The following is a 24521-nucleotide window of genomic DNA, read 5'->3' on the forward strand; positions in this document are numbered from 1 at the left end:
GTCTCATCAAAACTTTATATGGTAGCTAGCAAAAATAAAGAAAAACTTTAGCCCATCGAAAGTTTCCCTCCGTTTGGAAAAAACTCCTACAGCTTGATTTGTGGAGGCTAGTAGTGCTCCACCTCACAAGGAATCATAATATAAAAAAATACATGGGCACACAAGAAACCTGCGATATGTTACTTTGACTCTCGCACGGCATGGCCTGAGGGGTTAGATCTCGCCTAGGTAGCAGGCCCCACTGGAACTAGAACTAACCATGTCAGCTTATAAACCAGAATAAAGAAGACAGTAAAGCCCCTAAAACGCATACAGTTAGACTTTAGCTTAACTCGACATTCATTAAAAAATTAAATCAAAGAAGACAAGAAGAAAGAGAATCGGACAATACCAATTAAAAAAGGCCGTTCAGGTTTTTCTCGCGTGTATGCATCCCACCTGCACCTCAAAATCCATGAACTGCCAACGAAAAGCTAACAGGTACTTTGTAACAAAAAAAAGCTAACAGTTACAGCAAGTGGTAGTGACGTTCTCGCGACCCCTAAATCAGACCAACCACGTGATTCCAGAGTCCCTTTGCACGGTTCAAGGCTTAACGCTCGTAATTTTAGCCTGCCTTCTTGCTATTTAGCACCCTTCTCCCACTCCCTGCTGATATTGTTCTGCCACGATGAGGGGATCATGCCCAAAACTCTCTTTCTCATGTATCCAATCTCTTTTCCTATCTTCTCTGCTTCTTCTTGTTGTTCCATTAAGGATGGCTAAACCAATTAGCTTGGATGAAGAACGAGCCATCTATCTAGTCCTAGTGGATGGCGAACCAGTGGCGTTTCGACCAGGAGCAACACTACCTAGACAACACGCTCGGTTCCAACCTGAATGGTAGCAAGCATAAAAATAAAAAATTCGTTCACATATAAAACATTTTACTACTAAATTTGGTTTCAATGTCTGACTCGGTGCATATCGGTTGTTGGACTCAGTGAGTCATGCAAGACGCACGCGACGCGTTTGGTCAAGTCCCATGACCGGCTTCTCCAGAGCAACTTAGAAGCTGGATCTTACACCAAACTCTACAGCTTCCACCACATTGTCAATGGCTTTGCTGTACACACCACTTCATCTCAAGTGAAGCCAATAAACCACCAATTTGCTTTTATTGCTAACTCGTTAAATGGTGCAAGTACGTAGGATATAAAATTTCATGAACATGTTTGATATCCAGGCAAAGAGACTTGAATTGGCTCCTGGGGTGCTGCGGATAGAGAAAGATAGGGGCGCAAAGCTAATGACCACCTACACACCTCACTTACTTGGCCTACCGGAAGGAATATGGACCCGAGAAGGGGGTGAGAAGCATGCAGGAGAAGGAATAACGATCGGAGTCATCGACACGGGCATCGATCCCACACACCCAAGTTTTGCTTACAACCCTTTGAACCCATATGAAGGTCCCGGAGCACACAGTTCTCCGATGGTGCGTGTCAACTGGGTCCCCAGTTTCCGGTGGGTTCGTGCAATGGTAAGATAGTGTCAGCAAGGTACTTCTCTGCTGGTGCTGCAGCAGCTCTTCCCCTAAATGCTTCGAAAGACTTGTCTCCCTTTGATCAGGTTGGACATGGAAGGTACGTAAGTGATAATGCACTTGATACAAGGCAAAGTTTTCTATTAACGTTCAGACCAATAAACTAAAGGTGAGGGCTAATTAAGTTTGTGTTCAGTCATGTAGCTTCAATTGCTGCTGGCAACTGGGGAGTTCCAGTGGTGGTGAATGGCTTCATGTACGGGTCTGCAAGTGGAATGGCCCCACGAGCAAGGCAAGATTAGCAGTAATTTTGTTTAACTTTTCTATTCAATTTGGATAAAAGAGCTATAATTGTAGGTTCTTATAGAAGGGTAGAAGTTGTATGCTTGGAAGCAGTCTGTGTTAATGAGATATCAGTGTTTGTAAACAGACTGGCCATTTATAAGGCCTATATCCTGAAGGAGGAACTATTGCTGACTTGGTTTCTGCAATAGATCAAGTAAGCATCCTCATACATATGTACTCTGTTATTATTTCATTAAACTCTATTATAATTTTAATTAATTACAGTACGCTCTAGATTGTCAAAGAACCATGTCTGCGATCTCATTGCATGTTATGCTTGATTTTATGAGCTATTATTGAATGTTATCCTATCCTGACGCAGTTGATGGCAAGCTGTTCTTGAGATACAACAACTTCTTGTAAAACCTTTCTTTTATGAAATTTTGAATGTAAATAGTTTATTAGGCCTTTGCTTAATATATTGTACACTACTACATGTATATGCTATTATGATTTATGTCGATTACAGTACTACATGCTATTAGTACGTACATGTGCGTGCTACCATATATTTATATAGTACGCTACCACATTTATATGCTATTATGATTATTTATCTATTATGATTTATATACACTACCACGTTTGTATGCTATTATGATTTATCTCAATTACATACATTCCCTGTTAATTCTATTTAGTGACTAAATGTTTCTTTTAATGACATTTACAGGCAGCTCAAGATAGGGTAGATGTGATGGTTCTGTCTGTTGGGCCAAATGAACCACCGGAGGTTACACCAACTTTCATGAGCGTATTTGACATCTCTTTGTTATTTGCAAGGAGGACTGGCCAGTTTGTGGTACAAGCAGCCGGGAATAAAGGCCCTGGAGAAGCTACCGTCGTGTCCTTTAGTCCTTGGACAATGGGAGTGGCTGCCAGCACCACAGGCAGAAGTTACACCCCTACCCTTACCATGGGTGACGGTCACCAACTCCATGGTGTTGGCTTATCAGGCATGCTTTCCTGCAAACAATTATGATTTCATTAAACTATCTCTCTCTCTCTCTCTCAACCCCTTCGATGATAACATTTAGGTCCCCAGTACCCCATGCATAGATAATAATTATGGTCTCATTAAGTGTTCTTTTATTTTCCTGAGAGAATAGTCTCATTTAAGTTTGTCCATGTACTAAGGTATGAGCTATAGGCTAAACAAATCACTGGCTTAATGTAAGTTCTTTGATTTGCGGTATCAAATTTCTAGAAGCAATTTACTTCCTAAAGACTTTCAGGTAACATTAGCCTTTTGTTCACCATGTGGATGACTTTAAAAGTAACGTTCCATGTCAAATTTTCTCTACTCTTATTGATGCAAAATTTGTTGATACTAATTTTGATCAATCAATCTCTCATGTCGATAGAAGCTCTCAAAATGCTTTGCTATGATCAAGCTAACCTAATAATTTGGTGATGGACTCTGAGTGAGCTAAACTTATATACCATCAAGTTTCATTTTATTTTTTGGAGAAGTCCATCCATATTGCCAGACCCTTAACTGTTAGTGATAGAAATTCAGAAGGAAGACATGATACTTCTCCAAATCCGAAAGTTTTGTTCTTTTTCCAACAATACCAGTTTGCACAGCATCCTCCTTTATGCTTTAGCCCTGTTTTAAGCTTGCACAAATATGACAACAATATTGTATATCTTTGTTCTAATCATAGCACCAACTCCTGGAGATGGGCTCGTCCAGTTTAGGCTGGTGTCGGCCAGGGATGCTGCATTAGCGAACGGTAGCCACCCCCCTGCAACAAATCTACCATATGTGGAGGATTGCCAGCATCCAGAGGCACTGCAACCAGAGGTAGTGCTCGGCAGCATAGTCATATGCTCGTTCTCAGAATCCTTTCTAAATGGAACCTCGACTGTCACTGCCATCCTTGACAATGCAAAGGCCCTTGGATTTATTGGCTTCATCCTTGTCGCTAATCCTCATTATGGAGATTTCATTGCAGAGCCACTTCCATTTCCCATTCCAGGCATTATGATCCCCCGAGTAGCTGATGCGCAGGTTGGTCCATTTGTTTCCGCTTAATTGAACCCAGGAAGCATTGGGATGTCTACTACGTAATTAATCATTTGTTTTGTCATGGCAAGTTGAATATTGTGACTGTATACTATCAAATCAACATGTTTGGTTGTAACTGAATTGGATAAATTAAAAGTTCTAATATCATGAAACTGAATAATTTTGAAAGCTTAAAATTTTTCAAAAATAATGATTTTTATTTTTTTTAAAAAAATATTTTTTCCAAGTCTAAAGTTGAGATTTCTTAAGGAGATGCTTAGTGTTCAAGGAAGTACTTTTTTAACATGATAAAAAAATCTAAAATAATAAAGAGCAGCAGTCGCACATATGAGATTAGAATAACTCGATTTAAATTAGAACGATTCAATATTGGAAAGTATTTTTGACCAGTAGCTCATCTAATCAAGGAGTACTGGCCGGTTATAACTTTCAATCCAATCCATCCAGTGAAATTGAATTAAATAGCTCAAGAAGAAAGAAGAAAGATGTCAAAAGCAAAACCCAGTAAAATATTTTCTTGTTTCTTTTCCTTTTTCAGTTTTTTCTCATTCTTCCTTTATCTTTAACAAACAATAACCCCCATAAAGATTTGTATTTAAAATTTTAAACTTTTAAATTTAGATAATAGTGTAAAATTATTTTTTTAATTGTTAACTATTTTTTTTTAAGTCAATCTTTGCAACAATTCAAATATTATAGGAGTCCATTCTTTTATGAATAAATATTATTAAAAAATTGATCAACTTTTTCATTGATCAATTTATCTATATTCTCATATTTTTCAAGATAAATAACTTACTTTCTATAGATAATATTTATTTATAAAATAAAAAAAATTATTATCCATTTAGAAGATAGCTAAATTATTTTTCTAACAACTAATAAATAGATACTTAATTTTATTTTAAAATATCACATTCTCATTTTTAATGTCTTCATCATTCAATATCCAATAACTCAATTTATTTTTTTTCAAATCTAAAAAATATAAAAAATATTATAAAAAATATAGATAAATTTTAGTAACTTATTTAGAAAAATAGTAATGTAAAAGAATATGGATAACAGATTTTGAAATTATTTTTTAATGTATAAAAAATATAAATAGATTATTTTTTTATCTAAATATTATCTAAAAAATATTTATTTAAAAAAATATAGATTTTTAGGTAAATAATTTATCATAAAAGATGGATCCTGAAAGATAACAGCATGTTCTAAAAACTAAAAGTTGGAAGCAAAACTGAATGGCTGCACAGATCCTTTGGGAGTACTACGAGAAGCACACTTACAGGGACTCCGGAGGAGCAGTCATCAGCTACGGTGGTAGCGCAGCAATCAGAGAAGGCAGAATCGCTGCGTTCCCCGATCCAGCACCTATCGTTGCAAGGTTCTCATCAAGAGGGCCCGACATCATCGACAGCAACATGAATCCGGCCGACGTACTGAAGCCTGACATCCTCGCTCCAGGACAACAAATATGGGCCGCTTGGAGCCCTACCAGTGCACTCGATCCCATACTCTCCGGCAACCATTTCGCGCTGCTGTCAGGGACGAGTATGGCGACGCCTCACGTCGCCGGCGTGGGGGCGCTGATCAAGCAAGCCCACCCAACGTGGACGCCGTCTATGATTGCCTCGGCCATATCCACCACCGCTAGGAAACACGATGACCGTGGGCAGCCTATCATGTCTCAAGGTTCCGAGCTATACTTTTTGTATCCCTCCACTCCGTTCGACCATGGCGCTGGTTTTGTCAATCCTTCAGCTGCACTGGATCCGGGCCTCGTCTTCTCATCAGGTAACTGTGCTACCAGCTATTAGATTCTATCATCATGGAAAGGTTTTAAAATCAGAGTCATTACTAAATTTTTTTTTAAAAAAATAATGGCACAAGTATAAAGTTTTAATGCCTGTCATGAAGGTTTAGTCATAGCAACATTTTTTTATGCACTTCTGGCATGCTATGTAGCGTAAAAGTATTGTGTGCTTCATGCTACGCGGTATAAATTGCCATCCCCCTCATGACATATTGCAAGGCATTGTTCTACAGAAACTTTTATGATCATTACCAACTGTTTCGTTGCAAAATAATAAATGTTGTTCCATTCTTTCACTTTCTATATTTGAAAGAATTTTTTTTTGTAATTTCAAATGTCATTTTAATTCTTAAAAAAATATAATTGAGGTGCTATTTTTCATGTTTGAATACAAAATCTGCTAAAAAGGTTACAAGAGTCTAACGTATAGGAGACCTCGATATATATTTTCAAACACAACTTGGTTCGAATATGTTAGCCATTAGGTTTTGAACCCGATTATATATTTTAATCTCTTTTTTATGAAGTTTTATATCATATGGGATGGAAGATATTTTGATCGCCCCATCCTATTTTATGAGAAAATAAGATTAAAAGAGGTTCGAAATGCTAAATTTATCCATGCAGAGAGAAAAGATAAAAAAAAAAAAGATGAAGAAAAGAAAAAAAATAAGATTATGAAAAGAAAGTAGGAGAAAAAGGAAAAAAAAAGGAAGGGAGAAAAAAAAAAAAAAGAATGAAAGAAAGAATAACAGAAAAAAAAAAAAAAAAAAAAAAGAAAGATGGAGAATTTTTATCGGGATGCATAACTAGAACTATTGCTCGGATAGGACGAGACGTGGGGTATCCGATCTATGGAAAAATCGAGACATTCCATCCATAAGATTTAAAACTTTATTTTTTATATTATATTATATATTATTCTTTCTTTCTTGCATCTCAAAAATCTAATATGATTATTCAAAAATTTAAGCTACTCAATTTGATCACAATCATATAAATTAAACCTTCCTTCTTAAACTATTTACCTTGAGAACTAAACATTCCGTTTGACCAACTAGTAGATTTAAATCTCATTGACCGGCGACAAAATATCTTATATTCATGAGCAGATATAATTCCATCGTTACAATACGATGGTCAACACCATGCCGTTTTGCACGAGGATGAAAAGAGGAAAAAACTCACGGAACAGCAAGAAAACTATAGGAACTTCCTAACTCCAATATTTTACTATAGTTTCTCATAATTATTCGCTATTATGTTATTATGAAGTCTTTTAGGTAGAATTGGATTGATATATAGAAATCTAATTAATACCATCTGGTTTAATGGGTATTAGTATATTCACAAGTAATCTAGTCCAAGGCTAAACCAGCATTAGATTTGTTGCTTTTATTAATCACAATAGAAAACCACGTTCAGGGTATATAAACATTATCATAATCTTCAGTGTTTGAGGACTAAATGCGTACTCAAAATGATCTGGATTTTCTGCTTGTCATAGGCTTTGAGGATTATATCAGCTTCCTATGCTCGTTGCCCAACCTCGATCCTACTGCAGTGCGATCTGCCACCGGAACACCATGCAATGAAACATTTGATTCTCCAACAGATCTCAACCTTCCATCAATTACTATATCAGCTTTACGAGGGTTTCAGCTAGTCCGGCGCAGCATCAAGAATGTGGCAAACAGGACGGAGACATACTTGTGTTCCATTCAACCACCTGAAGGGGTCCAGGTTAGCGTGCAGCCATCTTGGTTCAATATAATACCAGAAGGAACACAATATTTGGAGATAAAGTTCAACGTTACTCAAGTATCAGACTCATTCAGATTTGGTGAGATTGTTCTCACTGGTGCTCTAGATCACATAGTGAGGCTGCCATTAGCAGTTTTGCCCGTGTCAATGCAATGAGCAAAAAGAAAAAACAACCAACCATCTTGTTTGCTCCAACAAGAAACAGCCATCTTGTTATTGTTGTCGTTTAATAATAAACAGCACCTCCAAGAACACCAAAATCTAACGTACACTTGGATGTACCACCGATCAATCCTGAACTCATATGTTATGATCAACTTCTACCGTTTCCACCACCTTATCACCATTTTGTCAGGGCTTGCAAACGGAACGCAATTGTTTACTAGAAGCGATCATCATTTTGTGCATACGCGATGGGCCGCTCTGTAGTTGAATGGCCCCAAAGATTTTCCAGAGAGGTGTAATTTGAGCTTTCGTGGAATACATTTTGGCTCTAGCTAATTAACATGTTTCACGTTCATCTTGTTGTGCTATTCTATCATGCTCTATTCCTAAGATTAGTTTTTCTTCTGTTGGATTCTTTCTCTTATAAACAATTTTGTTTGATCCTTTTATTCTCCTTGCCACAAAAGCTCCAGATCAGAATATTGCATCAGTCAACGACTAATACCTGGAATCTACTTAAATTATTACTGTAAAAGAATATTAAAATATGACAGTCCACCGGAACCACGGAAGGCATGCAAAACATACGATGCATGCAGGACCCCATGTTCTTAGACATCATCTGCGTCAGAACAGCACCCATATACGTTAGACAACACCTTGAAACACCATGGAACCCGCAAAGAATTAGACCAGCAAGCATCAGACCATATGAAGAAACCATACATTATTGCTACAGAAATCAGAAGAGACCCCGAAAGACACCTGGGGCATAAGAAAACATAGCGGTTCTCCAGAAGAGCATCTTCCTGACTTAGTACAATTGCACAATATGGGGTTCCTTAATTTCTCAGCTCAGAAAACGTTGCGATAGAGTAAAATAGGGTGCAAACAAGTACAGATCCCAGCTAGCTATCTTAGATCACACATTCAGAGTCCGGTTAAAGAAGAGCTGGGGCACAGTCCAGGGGAAAGGAGTTGCCAAGACTATTGTCCATGAAGTAATGGGGATGCGCTGCATCCATCACCACGAACTGCATCTCCTCCGATGGCTTCCAGTGGCGCTTCCTTTGATTGATGAACCAGTTGTTTATTTGCTTCTGGTCCAGTCCCGTCGATTGTGCCAGTGCCAGCTTCTGTGACTCCTGGGAAACCGGAACAGAAACCAAACCACCACCCCATAGTCAGCCAACCTAGCCAATGTTCATATATATATATATATATATCTTGATTACATAATTGTTGCTCAGATGATCACTAGCATGGCATATATGATCATTGGAGTTGATACTGGTTATATTTGGGTAACATACCGAAGGATACGGCCACTTGTAGTGCCTGTTCCACCAGTCAAGAAGCTGTTGCCGGGCCTCTTTGGGTAGCTTCCCTTTCTTCCTCTTCTTTAAAAATTCCTGCTTAAGGCTGCCGAGATAGCCGCTGTATTTCCTAAGGAGTTGACCTTTGAGCTCCCTGTCCTCAGCTTGAGGATCCACATAATTCTCACATGCATCAAACTCTTCGTCGGATGATCCGTTCCTTTCTAACTGCTCCCCATACACTTGTGATGCAGAGTCCCAAAATCAGATCAAAATGAAAGGAAATGGACAATATGTTATTTAAAAACTAGCAAAAGCAGAACATAACTACAAGGGAAATTCTACTGTGTCAGAAGCAAATTCGTCACTAGAACAGCTTAGTGGCAGGAAACGGTTTCCTTCCCATATCCCCTTCATCATTGTTTTATCTAAAAAAAATTATTTTTATTTATTTGTCCGTTCACATTTTTGAAACATGACTGCGATTTTATATTAGTATCATGGATTCAAAATTTGACATAACTGGTCTAGGGCGGTTGTTGAGCATCCGTGGCATGCATACCTACATTTGGAGTATAACTTTTGGAGATTATACAGATAAAGATAGTTGAAAATCAATAACCACAATAAACATCAGAAATTCTTAAATTTCAGCAAAATATGTTAGATATAAATCATATGATCAACAAGCCACGCAAGACGTGCAAACACTGAAGTATGATTTGCTGAATGAGAGGTAAAACTTTCAAATATTTGAAAAAATATACTTTACATTCTGGAATAGAAATTACAAGGTGACTGCAACAGAGGCTTGACAACACTAAGAAGCATAATGTTCCAATTGTCACAGATTATAGCAAGATAAACATGCACAAAAACTGGAGCAGAAAATTGGTTAAATTTTCGCAATGTCAATAGCCCAAACAAATGCTTTATGGAAGAAGCAGCATAAGAATTTTAATTTTTTTCTCAGAAATTGAGGTCCTCATAACCTATAGTTTATAAAGGTACCATGTGCAAAAGAATCTCCTATGATGAAAATGCTGAAATCTAGTTAATAGGAGTTAAACAAGAGTCGGTGCACATGTATTGCATTGATGGAATTGACATGACAAAATGCCAAAATAAAACAAATCCTACTCTCACCACCACCAGTTTGAATCCAAACCTTCCTGCAAGCAGTTCCTTTTGGTTATATGTTCATGCATAGCCAATTGGACAAAATATATAAAGCTACAAGCCAAACATAAGTAGATGCACGAAAAACAAAATAAAATATTTCCTGAGAAAACAAGAAAATCTACATTTCTTGAACAACCAGTTCGTATATTCAAACACATACTGGAGTACTTCTACATAATTCACAAAAAACCACTGGAAAGCACATAACGTGTTGTTACTGCAAGTGACAGCCTACATATTGACCATCTAATCAGAAAGCAAATAAATTTTATTGCTGCATTAACTTTAGAATTTAGAAAATGCTAACAACTATATTGTAATATCTAGTGTTTGGCCTTAGAAAATAATCAATAGCTAATTGTAAAACATAAGCTAGATCACAGACCATACTCAGGTGCTAATTGTTGGCACTTAATTAAAACCTAATGATAAATTACGGTGTGCATACAATTAACCACTGATGAGCATTAATCTCAAGGTGTTCTTTGGTTTGTTTCCCTCCTTCAAACTAATCAACATTGGTTGGAGCACCCTCTCCTCGGCAGAGAGGTTGCAAGTTCAACTTAGGATGATGGCACGCTTCCACCATGTTTCTTGAAAAAGAACAATATTAGCATGTTGGAGTTGATGCATCAGTGACTTGGAAAGCCATCTATTTATGTAATGGATTCTGAAGACAGGTACGGGCCATACAAAGAAGTGTCAAAGCAATGTGTAAGAAACAGTGAAATTGAGAATTAGAAACAGGTGGAAAAGTGTAGGCAAAACACTTGATTTAGTCATTGAGTCTAATATATGGGCTTCCATTATTTGGTACCAGAGTAGATCAATCCCCACAGCTTTATGATCTCTGGAAGGTCTTGACAGCAAAGTAAATAATCTGAGAAGGCAAGTGCTTGCAGCAACTTATAAAGCATCTTACACACTTTAGTCTTGGAGTCATGATTATGGGCATCCAAATTTGAGGGTGATGACATCAGATCCTTTTTTTAATCATCACATGCCATGTGAAGATCTATGTGGAGAGGTGAACAACCAAAGAGTTTGTGGTTATCGGTCCTGAGATGTCAATCTGAAGGATGAAATTCCAGTCGAATGAGTACATCGACTGGATCAACACTATGGAGTATGCATTCTATTATAAGGAGGTGGCAGATCACTGCAAGGTGAAGATTGTTGACATCAAGTTGAAGCATGCCTCAGCTTGGTGCAAGCAACTAAAGTTCAAGTAAGAGTCAAAAAGCAACCCACAATCACTTCCTTGAAGATGAGGGAGCTTCATAAGAAATTTTTGCACAAGGACTACCTTCAAGATGCTTTGACGAAAATATATGCAGTACATGAAGAAGCTCGCACCACTGAGAGTACTCGAAAGAATTTGATATGCTTAGCATGCATGGTGATGCAGTCGATCCCGAAGAACAAAAATTCACCCATTATTTTGGGTGGCATAAAGAAATAGGCTGCTAATATTGTCCAACACCAACCTTATCAGCTTTATGATGACATCTGCAAACTAGTGCACAAGATGGAGCATCGATTAAGTAAGAAGAAAGTTTGGAAGGTCAGTTAAAGCTCAAAATGATGGAACCTCTCAAGAGTGCTAATCATGAAGGCGAAAACATTAGCATCACCAACCCAACCCTCTAAATCCAACAGATCAGTAACATCATCAAGTAAGCCAATTGAATGCTTCAAATGTCATGCTTTTGGACTTCAAAGGGCTAACAAATGATCCATTAACCTTGTAAAGCCATTGGAAAAGATCTATGAAAGGAGGAAGGACTAGCTTATATACCTTTCAACAATTGTGTTGACATACAGGAGAATGAGGTCACTTGCAATGATCATGATGCACCTCTCATGTGGTGAATCATGAGTACCATTTGTATTCAAGAACAAGATCTGAGATTACAGAACATGCAAGTGAACTTTAAAGAAGGAATAAATGAGTATGACCTGATAGCTGCCATTTTCTATTTCTTCATTGATGAACACTTTGATGGGCCTAATAAAAATGAAGGTTTTATAAAGCAAGACCAAGCACGTCGAATAGTGGAGACTGGAGAGTCCGCTCCATAATAAAAGATCAAACACTCTATCACTTGTACCAAAACTACCATGGTATGATTGGTGCATTTCTTTCATGTCAGATATTCCACGATCTCAATAAAATATGGGTTATATGCTGGATATGGTTGACATATCCCTAGTGCAAGGTGGCACAAAGTTGAAGAGAATCATAAGTTGCCCCACAAAGTCGCAAACAAACTGAAACACATTGAGAAAGTGCCTATTAAATCAAGCTACCAATAGACATGGGAGCTTTAACATTGGTCACATTCAAAATTTTGCCTTTGCACGACTGTCATGGCAAACATGAATGGGAACATGCAGATTTGAACTTGAGTCTCCCAATAGAGGAAGATTTATTGTGCACAAATCTAGAAGGAATGCAATCCCTTGCCAAGCTCTCAATAGAGAGTCCCCCCATGGCCACTTTTATTTGAGGTCAAGTCCCCTCCAACTAAGGGAAATGATGATGGACAAAATCCAGAAGGATTGCGATCCCTTGTCAAGCTCAGGGTTAAGAGTTCTATCATGACCATCTTTCACTTTGAGTCGGACAAGCTTCCATAATTCCACCTAGTTCAATATTGAGGTTGCAAATGGGTCAGGTCAACTAGTGATCCTACCTGAACCTAATTCGATTAAACTTGGTCCAATCAGTTCTTAGAAGACTCGTGGGTGGGTTTGGGGCCAACAATTGGTCCCATTTTGAAAACTAGGTCAAGTATGGGTTCTGTAATTTGTAACTCAACTAACCATACACATGATCCATATCTCATCTGGGTTTAATTTGTGTCAACCAAAAAATATACACAACCTAACCCCAACACAATTCAACCTGACCTGAAAACCTAACACCACCATTTCCTTCTTCCCGAACATCTATCCTAGTTCATCCAATGAACCTCACCTAAACTAATCCCTCTCTGCTCATCCCAACATACCTATCTCTTCTCAACCACTTAATTATATTAGACATTAGTTGTATATTAATTATTCATTCTTCAAAATAGCTATCCCGAAAGTTGCATATCAAAAATGTTCATTTTCTTGGATCAATTAGAAGTTTTAGAATGAAAGTTCATGTTTATGTTGGCGTTCACCTTTAGTTTTATTCAACAATATAGTGATTTTATATTTGATTACCAATTATATTTTTGTTCAGAAAATGGCAACCAACAAGAATGACCCAGAATACAGACCCAATTTGATCCAAATGGCCCACCACGTCTAAGGTTTCTTTCATGGGCACCACATGAGCCCACTTGGCATGATCAGCTAATGGATTAGGTTTGGATCCAAAATCAAAACTCAAAAATGTGATTGAATCTAGACGGGGTCAAGCCTGCTTTAGATGGTTGGACCAACCCAACTCATTGCAAACCTACTCAAAACTTTCTTATACCAGTAGACACAATAAACATGTGACTAATAGCTCTAAAAGGTTGTTTTAGTCTGTTCAACAAAGGCTTTGATTATTAGAAAACAATTCAAAGGCTCTTAGGATAAAGATGGTATTGTCTTGTATCTTTTCTTTTCTGTAAAAGCCACTCCATAGAGAATGTTGAGATGGCTGGTATTTGGGTTCATTTTCTTTAGTTAAGAGGAAGGGTGGATCCCCTTAGTTATTTAATTTGGTTATTTCTAGTATTCTTTTCATCTCTCTGCTTTCTAGTTATTTTACAAAGAACATCTTAACAACCAGAAAACTTGGTGGGCATAAAAGGTGTTGGGATATGCCGACCGGTCCCTCTCACGCCGACTCACCATCGGGCCCGCCTGACCGGCACCCGACTCTACCGACCGCACCGACAGACGACTGCCGACGCCGCCCGACCGAATATATGTCGGTCGGGCAGACCTCTCCGTTCTCGACTGGCTGAACTGTGGAGCCCGATATCCGACTCCCGCAATGCCCCGACTATCCGTCGGAGGGTCCTGGGCTTTCACCCGACATTCCTCAACCAGACGCCAGCGTACAGTCGGTCGGTTCCCCCGAATGTCGTACGACTGCTGTGGGCCACCACCCTGACAAAGGCTGCGGAGTAGCCGCCCTGGGACATTGTCCCACCTGAGGCATGGGTCACCCTGGTGATTTGATAGCCCCACGGCGACTCTGACAGTCTCCGGCGATTTGACAACTCTCCCATTGTCTGCGCCATAAATGACGGCATCATGCCGCGCTCTACTATAAAACGGGAGGGCAACAATGCTGAAGGAGGTTCTTTTCGAAACCCCTGAACTCTTCCTCTCTAGCTCTCGCTCTCCACTCCTCCGCTGAGCTCCTTGATTCTTTTCTACTGTTGCCTAGTCTCCTCTCTGACTTGACCTCGGAGGTCCCGCGGAGCCACCTCCGGTCAGTGCGGACTTCTTTTGCAGGCGCTCGCTCCCGGCAACCAGGCGACGAGGGGATTGGCCGCAACAAAAGGAACGTCGATCAAAGAGATTTTGTTTAAAGCATAGCACTTATTGCCATGCACAACTAACAATATATATCGAAATGAAGGATATTGCAGCAGGGTCATGGTGCTTGAGTTTGAATTCGGTTGGATTTGGACTCTTAGCCAATCAAAGGTGCTAGGACTTAACTGCAGCAATTATGCAAGAGCCCATGCGAGCATGTGCTTAGTCCCAATTGATTTTGCATTGGAGAGATCTTAGATACTTATACAGGGCTAAGGAACCTAAATAATACCCATCAGCAAGTCATTTGAGGTGATATCTTGGATTATTATATAATAGAGAACATAGAATCAGCAATTTTTATGCTAATTATTTTAACTGCTTACATTAGACTGGGTTTAAGAAGCAACATCTAATAATTTGTTAAATCCAAAAAAAAAACCTTCAAAAGTAACCACAAGCTGAAATGCAAATCTAATAGATTCATTATTTTTGATGGCATGCTTAATCTTGATTCTAGCAGATAATTTAAACTACCAATTTTTTTGTTCTATAAGAATTACCAATGAATTAATTCTGAATATTTAAGAACAAAAATTTTTCACATTTCATACCGTTGTTCAAGTGTTTTTGATCAATTTTAATGCCATGGGCTCAACTTATATACTGGTCACATAAATGTTGCAGTCACAAAATTAATTATATTCCCATAATACTGGTCTCCAACGATGATAGTACAGGTGTTTATAATGATGAATACTTATGTAAGTATTTGATATTTGACAGCCCATTCTCAGCACTTATGCATGTACCTAAAATGCTTAATTGGATTTCACATAAACTTATAACATAAGATGACGCAGAGGTCAGGTCATCTAAAGAAGATACATATGCAAACACATGCATGTGTGGAAATGTACCTGCCCAAAAAATATGCTAAGGGCCTCGTTATTTTCTGGTAACTAGAAGTGGTGTCTGTTGAAATCGTGCAACTCGGCCTTTCTGATGCCCGTTAATTACATATAAAACTTGCAGGCCCATGTAACTGCAATTTCACCAAAGGGCTATGTTGCAGTCATTGAATTGTAGGCCTAATCTTTGTATTTAATGTAATCTATAAGTTTAGTCTTGAAATGTAGTAGCATTCTAATAGTTATATTCAATGTAGTAGTTTCATGGAGTCTGTTTTACAAAGGCATGGAGTCAGAGTCAAACCCAGGTGACTTGCTTGACCCCTTGTAAATGGTTCTGAGTTCACTTCTAGAGAGAGAACAATCTGGAAGGTGACTTAATCATTATATATACACACAGAGAGATCATTTTTCACATTGAAGTGTGTAAATGGGTCCATGAAGAGTTATTTGGAGTCTTCTTCCACCTCTATCATCCTCCATTCTTCTCCATTCTTAGATCTAGAGAGAGAGCTTGCATGCCCATCATATTTCCACGATTGAACAGCAGTCACTGGCTATATGGCCACATAGGCAGTGGGACAACTTAGTACAATTGGCTGAAGATTTGGAAGGAGAGTCGAACCTCATTTCTGTTCACTACTGTTATAAAACAAGTTTGTTAATGTTCGAACCAGGATTTTTGTATGTTCTGCAAGTAAGACCACAATCAACCAAAGAAACATGTAAAAGAAAAAACATTAATTAAACCCATATATATATATATATATATAAAAAAAAAAAAAATATATATATATATATATATATGAGGCCCTAAATTATGTAGCAAACACATGCTATTTCTTAACATGGTTCACGATGAAAAGTTTTGCAATTTTCTAAAGAGATCAATTATTTTGTGGACTTTATTTATTTATGACTTTAAGATTAGAGAAGATTTTATATATGGTTTGGAGTTTGGTTCCTATACCTGAACTAACAACGGAAATAATGAAGGCTGATCTAACTGCATAGAAAGACAACAGAAATCCTGGTTATTTTGATGATCAATAAGTTAAAGTTACCTACTGCATCATCCTTAAAAACCAACACATGGAACAATGGTTAACACAAAACAACAGACAAGCCGTGCTTCAAATTTATTGAAGACGATTGTGGTGGTGTCTACAGCACACATAGCATTGATGAGATTTTCTTAATTAAATTTGTTAGAAATCTTCTCGACCTATTTTAATATTCTCAGTATTGATCTTATTAGGAAGCTAAGGATGACCAAGGCAAGAGGAACGAAAGTCAAAAAAATAAAATAAAATAAATAAAATGGAAGAGAAACAGGTTCAGACGGAATGATCCCTCCATCATAGATAAGCATGGATTTTCCAAAGAATAACCACAAATTAACAAATAGACAAAAACAATCATGTATGATGTTATCAAAGAATAATCATACATTAACAAATATACAAACACTCATGCATAAAAAACTTTTTGTTTCATAAACAATGTTTAAAGCAAGCATAGAATACCATGCCTATGCGATCATGTCTACAAGAAAAGAACAAGATACTGATCTTGTAGTAATTTTTTTTACAAACCTCATTCAGCAGAAACACCATCTGTTTTTTATTTTCCCTGAAAAATTGAACTGTTCTCGTAATATAGCAGATGCCTCTACATGCACGTCATGAAGGCAAAGATTCTACAATGCTATTGCACAACTTAATTTTAGCCATGCTACCTAGACCTTCACATCTAGCACTCGAATTTGTTGGCTAATGTGAGGTTTTATTCCTTTAGAGATTGGTCATAGTGCAGGTACTAAAGTAACTTTACAAAATGACATTTTTCTAAAATCCATCAGCTAATTGCAATGCTTACCTGAGAAGAAGGCATAGGTAAAAACTTTATTAGATAGTCTTTTAATATATATCTTCATTCATACGATATATGTGTATATATATATTACTAAAAATTGCTTTCTATATATCCTGGTATATTCCTTTTCTCCCTCTTGCCAAGTCAAAAACTTGTCATGTATCCGAACACAATTCTCATATCCATGTCCATGCAACATCGAATTTAAGGATACGCTTTTAAGACACAAGTATCAGATGAAAAATCCTGTGAATATATATACACCAGCACTTAAAGCATCAAAGCATATCAGCTTCTATATCTTCTCATCAACTTTGTTAAATGTGGCTCTTGAATATGGGTTGCTACCCCCAACACACCTTTTCTTTAAAAAAAAAAAAAAAATGAAGGCCCAGCTCCTTGAGTACTTAGTTATTAAATCTCTTCACAATATTAATGAAGTGCTACTGCAATCATCTAGCTTCCATCCCCAACCAATGCACAAATATGAAAAAGCTAACACTACACTGTGCCTTAAAATTTATTTCGAAGAAGTATCTTGAACAATAAAAACTAGTTCTTGGGTTGAGTGGATTTCCTTTCCACAAAAAGATAGAGCAACAACTGTCTTGGAAGACAAAAAACTGAATTCATGTGTTGGATGAATCTCTAAACAAAAACAGTAACTATCTTGAAAGAGAATAATGATGTCGTGTATCATGTTGATCTCTAGAAGAAAAGAAAAAAAGGAAATAGCTTCACTTTGCAGTACCATGAAAGTGAATCAATCAAGAAGGACTATATTAGCCTAAACCTCTTGCTTAGCCAAGTCAATATGCTACAAATATATGATAAAAAGGTTAGCCATAAACTGAAGCAGAGATTACACAAAGGGAAAGTTAAGCAGTAAGAAAGTTAATTGGATTTGACATCAAAATAATTTGTAATACATGGATATAAAGGATTGTAGGCTACTTTGATATAGCCCTATCTCCATGTCCCAAACAAACTTAAGATCAATTTGGTAATAAGAAGCAGCATTGTATGAAAATCTTGATGTCATATGAAGAATGATAGCACAAAGGAGATATTCGAGGAGGGGTAGCAATGATGGTTCAAGTTATCATGTAAATGATTATTATCTTTCCTTTGTGCACAATATATAGTGAGAAATAATATATATATTCTCCATCTAAGCAAAAGGTTTCACAAGAGTCACATGCGAAGATACCCTCATGCACAACTATAAGGGCCAACAGACTTCTCTTTGGCCAGCATAGCATCTTCGCTATCTAGATGCAAGCTAGATGATAAAATCACTAAACTTTAACCTTGCAGCAAGACACCCGGAGAAGTGAAAAAAGAAAAAGAAAAGCATCTCTTTCCTTCAGCACGCTTCGCTGTTAATCACTCCCTCTAGATTGCAGGAAGGAAAAATGACCCCCCCCACCCCACAACAAAAAAAAAAAAAAAAATCTTGAAATGATGCTAAGAGAACTTAAACTTCCAAGACAAAATGAAACCCTCGCAGCAAAGCAGTCACTTTCTATTGCTATCAACCTTGAGAATACTTGGCCGGCAAGTGAAGACAACACATCGACGAGAAAAACTGCGCCAAGCCATGATCATCTAGGCCCCTAGGAGGGGAATGTTGAGGTTAAAAGCCAGCAATCTGTTATTCCACGAGCTAACAGACAAACTATTTCAAAACGGTGCCAATCCCACAGATTAAACCAAACCAACTCCCAGATTTCTTGGACCACATTCAGTTGAACGGAAGATTATAATAATAATTTAAAAACAAGACATGAAGACGCCAATTAATTAGTCCAAGTGTCAACCACCAGCAACTTCTGAGAAGCCGTAAGATTTTGGGACAACTCCCAGTACCTGAGAAGATTATAAAAAAGAAGCACACGTTCTCATGCATCTCTCTATATTAATGTTATCTGTCTCTCAAGCACAGAAGAGTGGAGATAGATCAAACAACACATGTATAAAGAAGACAGAGAGAGAGAGAGAGAGAGAGAGAGAGAGACAAATACCTTGAGGAGGAGGGGGAGGAGAGAGGGAGAGGGACTTAAACTGGGCATCAATACGAGAGAGAAAGAGCATCGCTTCCTTGAAGGGCTTGGAGAGCTCATGCTCGTACTTGGTCAGCATCTCACAGTAGGCCTCCATGAACTGGTCCAGCGCCGGATCCTCCCCACCACCACCACCACTCCCTCCATCCCCGGCCGCCGCCGACGACGAAGCCTGCCCCATCATCAGCGACGATGCGCACGCCTCCTCCAGCCTCGCCACCACCTCCGGCGGCGCCCCCACCTGCCGATATCGTACACGACGCTTAGTTTGCGTCCATTTTTCTTGTTAACACATGTATGTTCGTGCATACCTTGTGGCAGTTAACGTAGGCGGAGAGGAGGCGCGGGTACTGAGGATGAGCCATGATCTTGGCCTTGATGACGCTGTTGTCGTAGTCCTCGCCGCCGCCGTTGCTCGGCGGGGGAGGGAGGAAGACAGCGTTATCAGACATGTGTGGAGTCGGCGGCAGAATGGAACGGGAGGCCATCAGAGGCATGATCATGAGCGGCGACAGGCCGCCGCTGCCCTCGCCGAAGCCACCCATCAGGCACGAGCCATCTTGGCCCCCGCCACTCCCGCTCCGGCCTTCCATCTCTCTCACTTACTATTATATGCCTTGCTTCTCTCTCTATATGTGGGATACGGAGAGAGAGGAGAGATAGAGAGAGAGAGGGGGGGGGGGGGGGGAGGAACAAGGGGGGAAATAGAGAATAAATAGGGAGTTCACATATTATGCTTTTATGATGATGATGATAATTATTTCTTCCTTTGTCTTGTAACCAAATGGGTGCCGTGGCTTTTTAAGTTCTAGGTTTGGGGTATTGCCTTTTTCTCTCCACTCCCGGGTTTTCTGCTGGTTGACACTGTGGCTATTTCTGCTGCTACTGTTTACCAAGCAACCTGTTTTACAGGGAAAATCCTATGTTGCAGTCATCAATTATCAATGGGCCTCTTTCTCTGTTCGCCAAGCCGTTTTACAGGGAAAATCCTATTGCTGCAGTCGTCAATTATTAAAGGCCCTCTTTTCTCTGCATCCTTCCCCTCTCTGCATGTGCTAGCATTTTGGGAGGGCAAAGGTCAGTAGATCAATATCTAACAAGTGGGAGGAGGTGAGACCAAGAAACGGAGAGCGGCGGCAACTCCTCCTGCATCTTTCCTTCCCAACGTAACCAAAACAAAACGAAAGGGAGACCAAGAGACTAAATGCGATAAAAAAACTAGTTCCCGCCTCCTCGTTCGTTGCACTGCCACTGGGACTAGGATTAGGGTGCGAGAGAGAAGTGGGGGAAGAGAGGGAAAGTTGAGCTTTCGGTGGGTGCAAATGTAATAGGGGGATGAGTAAAGTGAGGCTAATAATGGATAAATAAATAAATAAATATTCGTATTAAAAATAAAAATAAATATTCACCACACGATCATCCCCGAGGTGGGAGAATATGTGAGCCATGAATGCGACGGATTGCACCTCTCAGTGCGCCCTACACCCTCTTTCTTCCTCATAGGTGGTGAGGTGGTGGGCCTTTGATAGATTCCCCTGCAAGGCCAGTTCACCGTCTCGCTTTCTCTCTCACACCCTCTCCTCGATTTTATCAGCGCAACGCCACTCCCAGGGCTACGCTTCCAGCAAATCCTCTCTCTCCTATTATTGCACTGCGGTGGAAATGTCATACATGACCATTGTGGTGGTGAATTTTGTTTAAATATAATTTTTAAAATAAATTTCAAAGTGCAGAAAGAATTCTACTTGTATTACAGCCAGAAAAGCTGGCAAAGCTATGGTGGGGACAGTGCGAATGTCTCTATCTGTCCCTATACCCCTCTCTCTCTCTCTCTCTCTCTCCCTCCTCTCTCACGGAGAATGAGATATAACTGCGGAGAGCTCCTCCTTCCGCAGCTAACAGCGAAAGGGAGAGCCTTAAAAAATAGAGAGGGGCCTTGGTCACGTCGTATCGCCATAACCATTCGGTTCCATGTTGGGCCATTTGAGTGGATTCTTTTTGTTGATATCTATAACAGTGCTTGCTCCAAGGATCAAAGCACATGGGATTTTCGGTATGGGAGATGCGTAGGGAGTTGGGTGGGTTCTTTTTCTTGATGTATATATCATTATTTGCTGCAAAGATAGAAGCAAATGGGATTTTCGTGTGGGAAACGGGTAGGGTTTGTGGCCGCCGCTCCAGTCAAATTTGATGTGCATTGTGTTTTTATTTTCCAAGAGTTTAAACCTTTAACCAAATAATTAGTAAATTTTTTGAGCATATAATGATTATTCATCAACCCTCAATTTGGAAAATAGAAGTTTTCAAAAACTTTATTTGAAGATGTGAATATCAACCAAGTCAGCTACAAACTCTTGACCACATAATTAGCTAACAGGACGGTGATCGATGAAGTTACTCAGTGTTGGATGATAGTGCCCTAGCTTTTTTTTTTTTTTATTTTTTAGTGCCCAAGGGTTATCACAACAACTATTAAATATGAAATTGTTAAGATTGTGAATTACAATCATCTCAGGCTCCGCACCAGAAGATGAGATTCTTCAAAAGAAAAAAGAAGAAGTCTACCACCTATCGGATCACCAAACAATAACTACCATAGATCTCGTTGTGAGATGGTAGTCTTGTAATGTAACAAGTTCGTCGAGCAGACTTGAGGCAAGCGTGCATTATGGAAATCATCCGATCTCATTTTACATATATTCTTGCGATGCATAATTTAGTAATGAGATAATTATATTAATTTAGAGGTTGCTTGGTTGCTCACAAATAATTTAGTAGGCAACTAATGAGATGAAAATAGAGTGTTGCAACTGTTTGATTTCATGCAACTTATTTACAAGGTTTTCGTACAAAGTGGATCGTGAGAAATTTTACAATTCGAATTCATCAGTGCAGTGACACATCAGAATCACAGTTGGGACATCGCGTCTTCTCCGGTGCTCGGGCCCTTCCACCTCTCCACTCCAAGACTTCTCTTCCACTTTGTTTTCTCGAACAATTCGCCAACTCCTGTGAAAAGAAGGTACTTTTGTTATCCCTTTCTCCTCCCTTCCAAAATTAGATCAAGATCGAATCCAACTCAACTTTTGGCCGTACCGCTACCTTCTTACTTGATCTCTTCCTCTTCCACTGCAGTGCACCTTCCATCTCTCCTACCGGCTCCTTCATCCTCCTCCTCCACCACCACTACCCTCTCCTCTTTTCACATCGAATCACCTCTCTTCTCTTCTTCGTCCATCGTCCAGGTTTATTTCCCCTGCCCATAAACATGTATACATCTAACACGAATGCTACCACGACCTGAGCTTGACCTGTAGGCTTGTAGCTGAGCGTGGGTCTAAACACGTACCCATGTAATAGTTATCCGCCTATCTGACCAGATTATACATTATGTTAGTGTGTCGATTTGATTTTTATGCACATCGACTGACTTGAACTCGGACCAAATGGTTTACTGGTGTATACTGTATAATGTATAGGTTTTATCCCTCTTATGTATTTTATAAAACTTAATGATTATATCCTGAGGGACTAAGATATTAGTGAGTAGAGTTAAGGATAGAAAAGTAATTAAGCTTTTCAAATGAAAATTAATACTTTTCAAATGATAATTCATACATACTCACTCCAGATTCGGAGCTGGTCCTAATCCATGCCAATCCAAACCGAAACTTGTCCAAATCCAACTAGAACCCGATCCCTTCCCGAACAGGTCTTTACCCAATACTACTAATCGAAAGTTGAAACACAACTAATTCTAGGACAGATAGGTTTGCATGATAATGTATGCTTAAACTGTTGGTCATACGAAACAAGTCCAGTGACTGGCAGGATTTTTCTTTTCTTTTTTTTTTTTTTTTTTGGGTTGTGGCGGGGGGGGTGGGGCGTAGGTGGGTAAAGATGGCCGCAGGCATCTCGATTAACAAAAAAAAAAAATACAGGTTTCTTCCCAAAGAAAGGACAAGTACAAAAATATTTTCTATTCATGAAAAAGAACGAGCAACAAAGTAATACATAAAGCAATACTTTATAAAGAAACATAACATTCCATCAATCAAAATAAAAACACATCCAAAAATATTTATATGAACCTGCACAGCATCCATCATGAATAAAATCCGAGTAACAATGCGTTGACTTCATGTTTGTTGATAATCCAAATATGTATATTTCCATCAAACTTAGTCATTGTAAGTTTTTAGAACAGTGATAATAATAATGACCTCCTATTGTCGTGGTCCTGAGTAATTTATATGAGTAGATAATATGTGATAGAGCAAGAAGGCATAAACCAAAATATGGAGAAAACTCAATCCGAGATTTACCATTTATCCTGGCTATTAAAGAAAATCGAAAATGCACCACCTTAAACATAGGAAAGTTGGAGCATAATTTATAAAAGAAGCTCGCTTGGCAGTTGGAAAACATATTTGCAATCAGTCTTTTGAAGCAGGATAGAGATTGAAATGCAGATGTATAACTATCAAAATATTCCTCCACAGCATTGAAAATACAATCCTATAATACCACAACCTGCAAACAAAAATAAAGAAGGTTAGTGTTACCTCAAAAAAAATAAAGAAGGACAGTGATAAACTTTCTTTTTTCTTGTTGTTCTTTTTTTTTCTTCTTTTTTTTCGTTTCTATTTTGTATTTTTTGTTTTTATTTTGTCTTTCTCCTTTTTTTCCTCCACATTTCCCAACCTTCCCTCCTATGGCCATGCCGTAAAGAACAGCATGTCAAAAGAGTCAGTGCTCCCATAATGTCCACTGTTTCACAAAATATAGAATCCTTGCATGAAAGTAGCTGAAAATCTAAGCCATAGCAGCAACATAGATCAATTGAGCATAGGTACAATTCCATCGAAACATTCAAACATATAGAAACAACCATCATATTGAAAAAAAGTAGTTGGTCAGCAACAGTGAAGATATAATAATAAATAATTAACATCTGACTTAATATTCAACAACATCTTGAAAATTGATTTGATACTGACCATGCATGATTCATAAAACATGAACTTCCAAAAAAATAATCTATCTGTTTG

General features: G+C 38.6%; 2 protein-coding genes across 2 annotated transcripts; one reads left to right on the plus strand and one right to left on the minus strand.

The window, feature by feature from the left end:
* The first annotated feature begins 757 nt into the window (after positions 1-757).
* On the plus strand, positions 758-7971 carry LOC105052834 (subtilisin-like protease SBT2.4). Its single transcript, XM_010933783.2, is given in 11 exon segments — positions 758-882; positions 984-1128; positions 1226-1448; positions 1451-1625; positions 1722-1817; positions 1956-1972; positions 1975-2024; positions 2544-2826; positions 3538-3884; positions 5162-5702; positions 7229-7971. Coding segments are annotated over 11 exon segments (2415 nt in total). The 3' UTR covers positions 7642-7971.
* Positions 7972-8348: 377 nt separating this feature from the next.
* On the minus strand, positions 8349-20155 carry LOC105053278 (homeobox protein knotted-1-like LET6). The gene is made up of 4 exons (XM_073244271.1): positions 19782-20155; positions 19432-19711; positions 8964-9208; positions 8349-8795 (listed from the first exon to the last, which is right to left on the minus strand). Exons 1-4 carry the CDS (start codon positions 20061-20063, stop codon positions 8592-8594), a joined length of 1011 nt encoding a protein of 336 aa, XP_073100372.1. The 5' UTR covers positions 20064-20155; the 3' UTR covers positions 8349-8591.
* Between the last annotated feature and the right edge of the window lie 4366 nt (positions 20156-24521).

The sequence above is a fragment of the Elaeis guineensis genome, chromosome 10 (genome assembly GCF_000442705.2).
Source record: "Elaeis guineensis isolate ETL-2024a chromosome 10, EG11, whole genome shotgun sequence".
NCBI lineage: Eukaryota > Viridiplantae > Streptophyta > Magnoliopsida > Arecales > Arecaceae > Elaeis > Elaeis guineensis.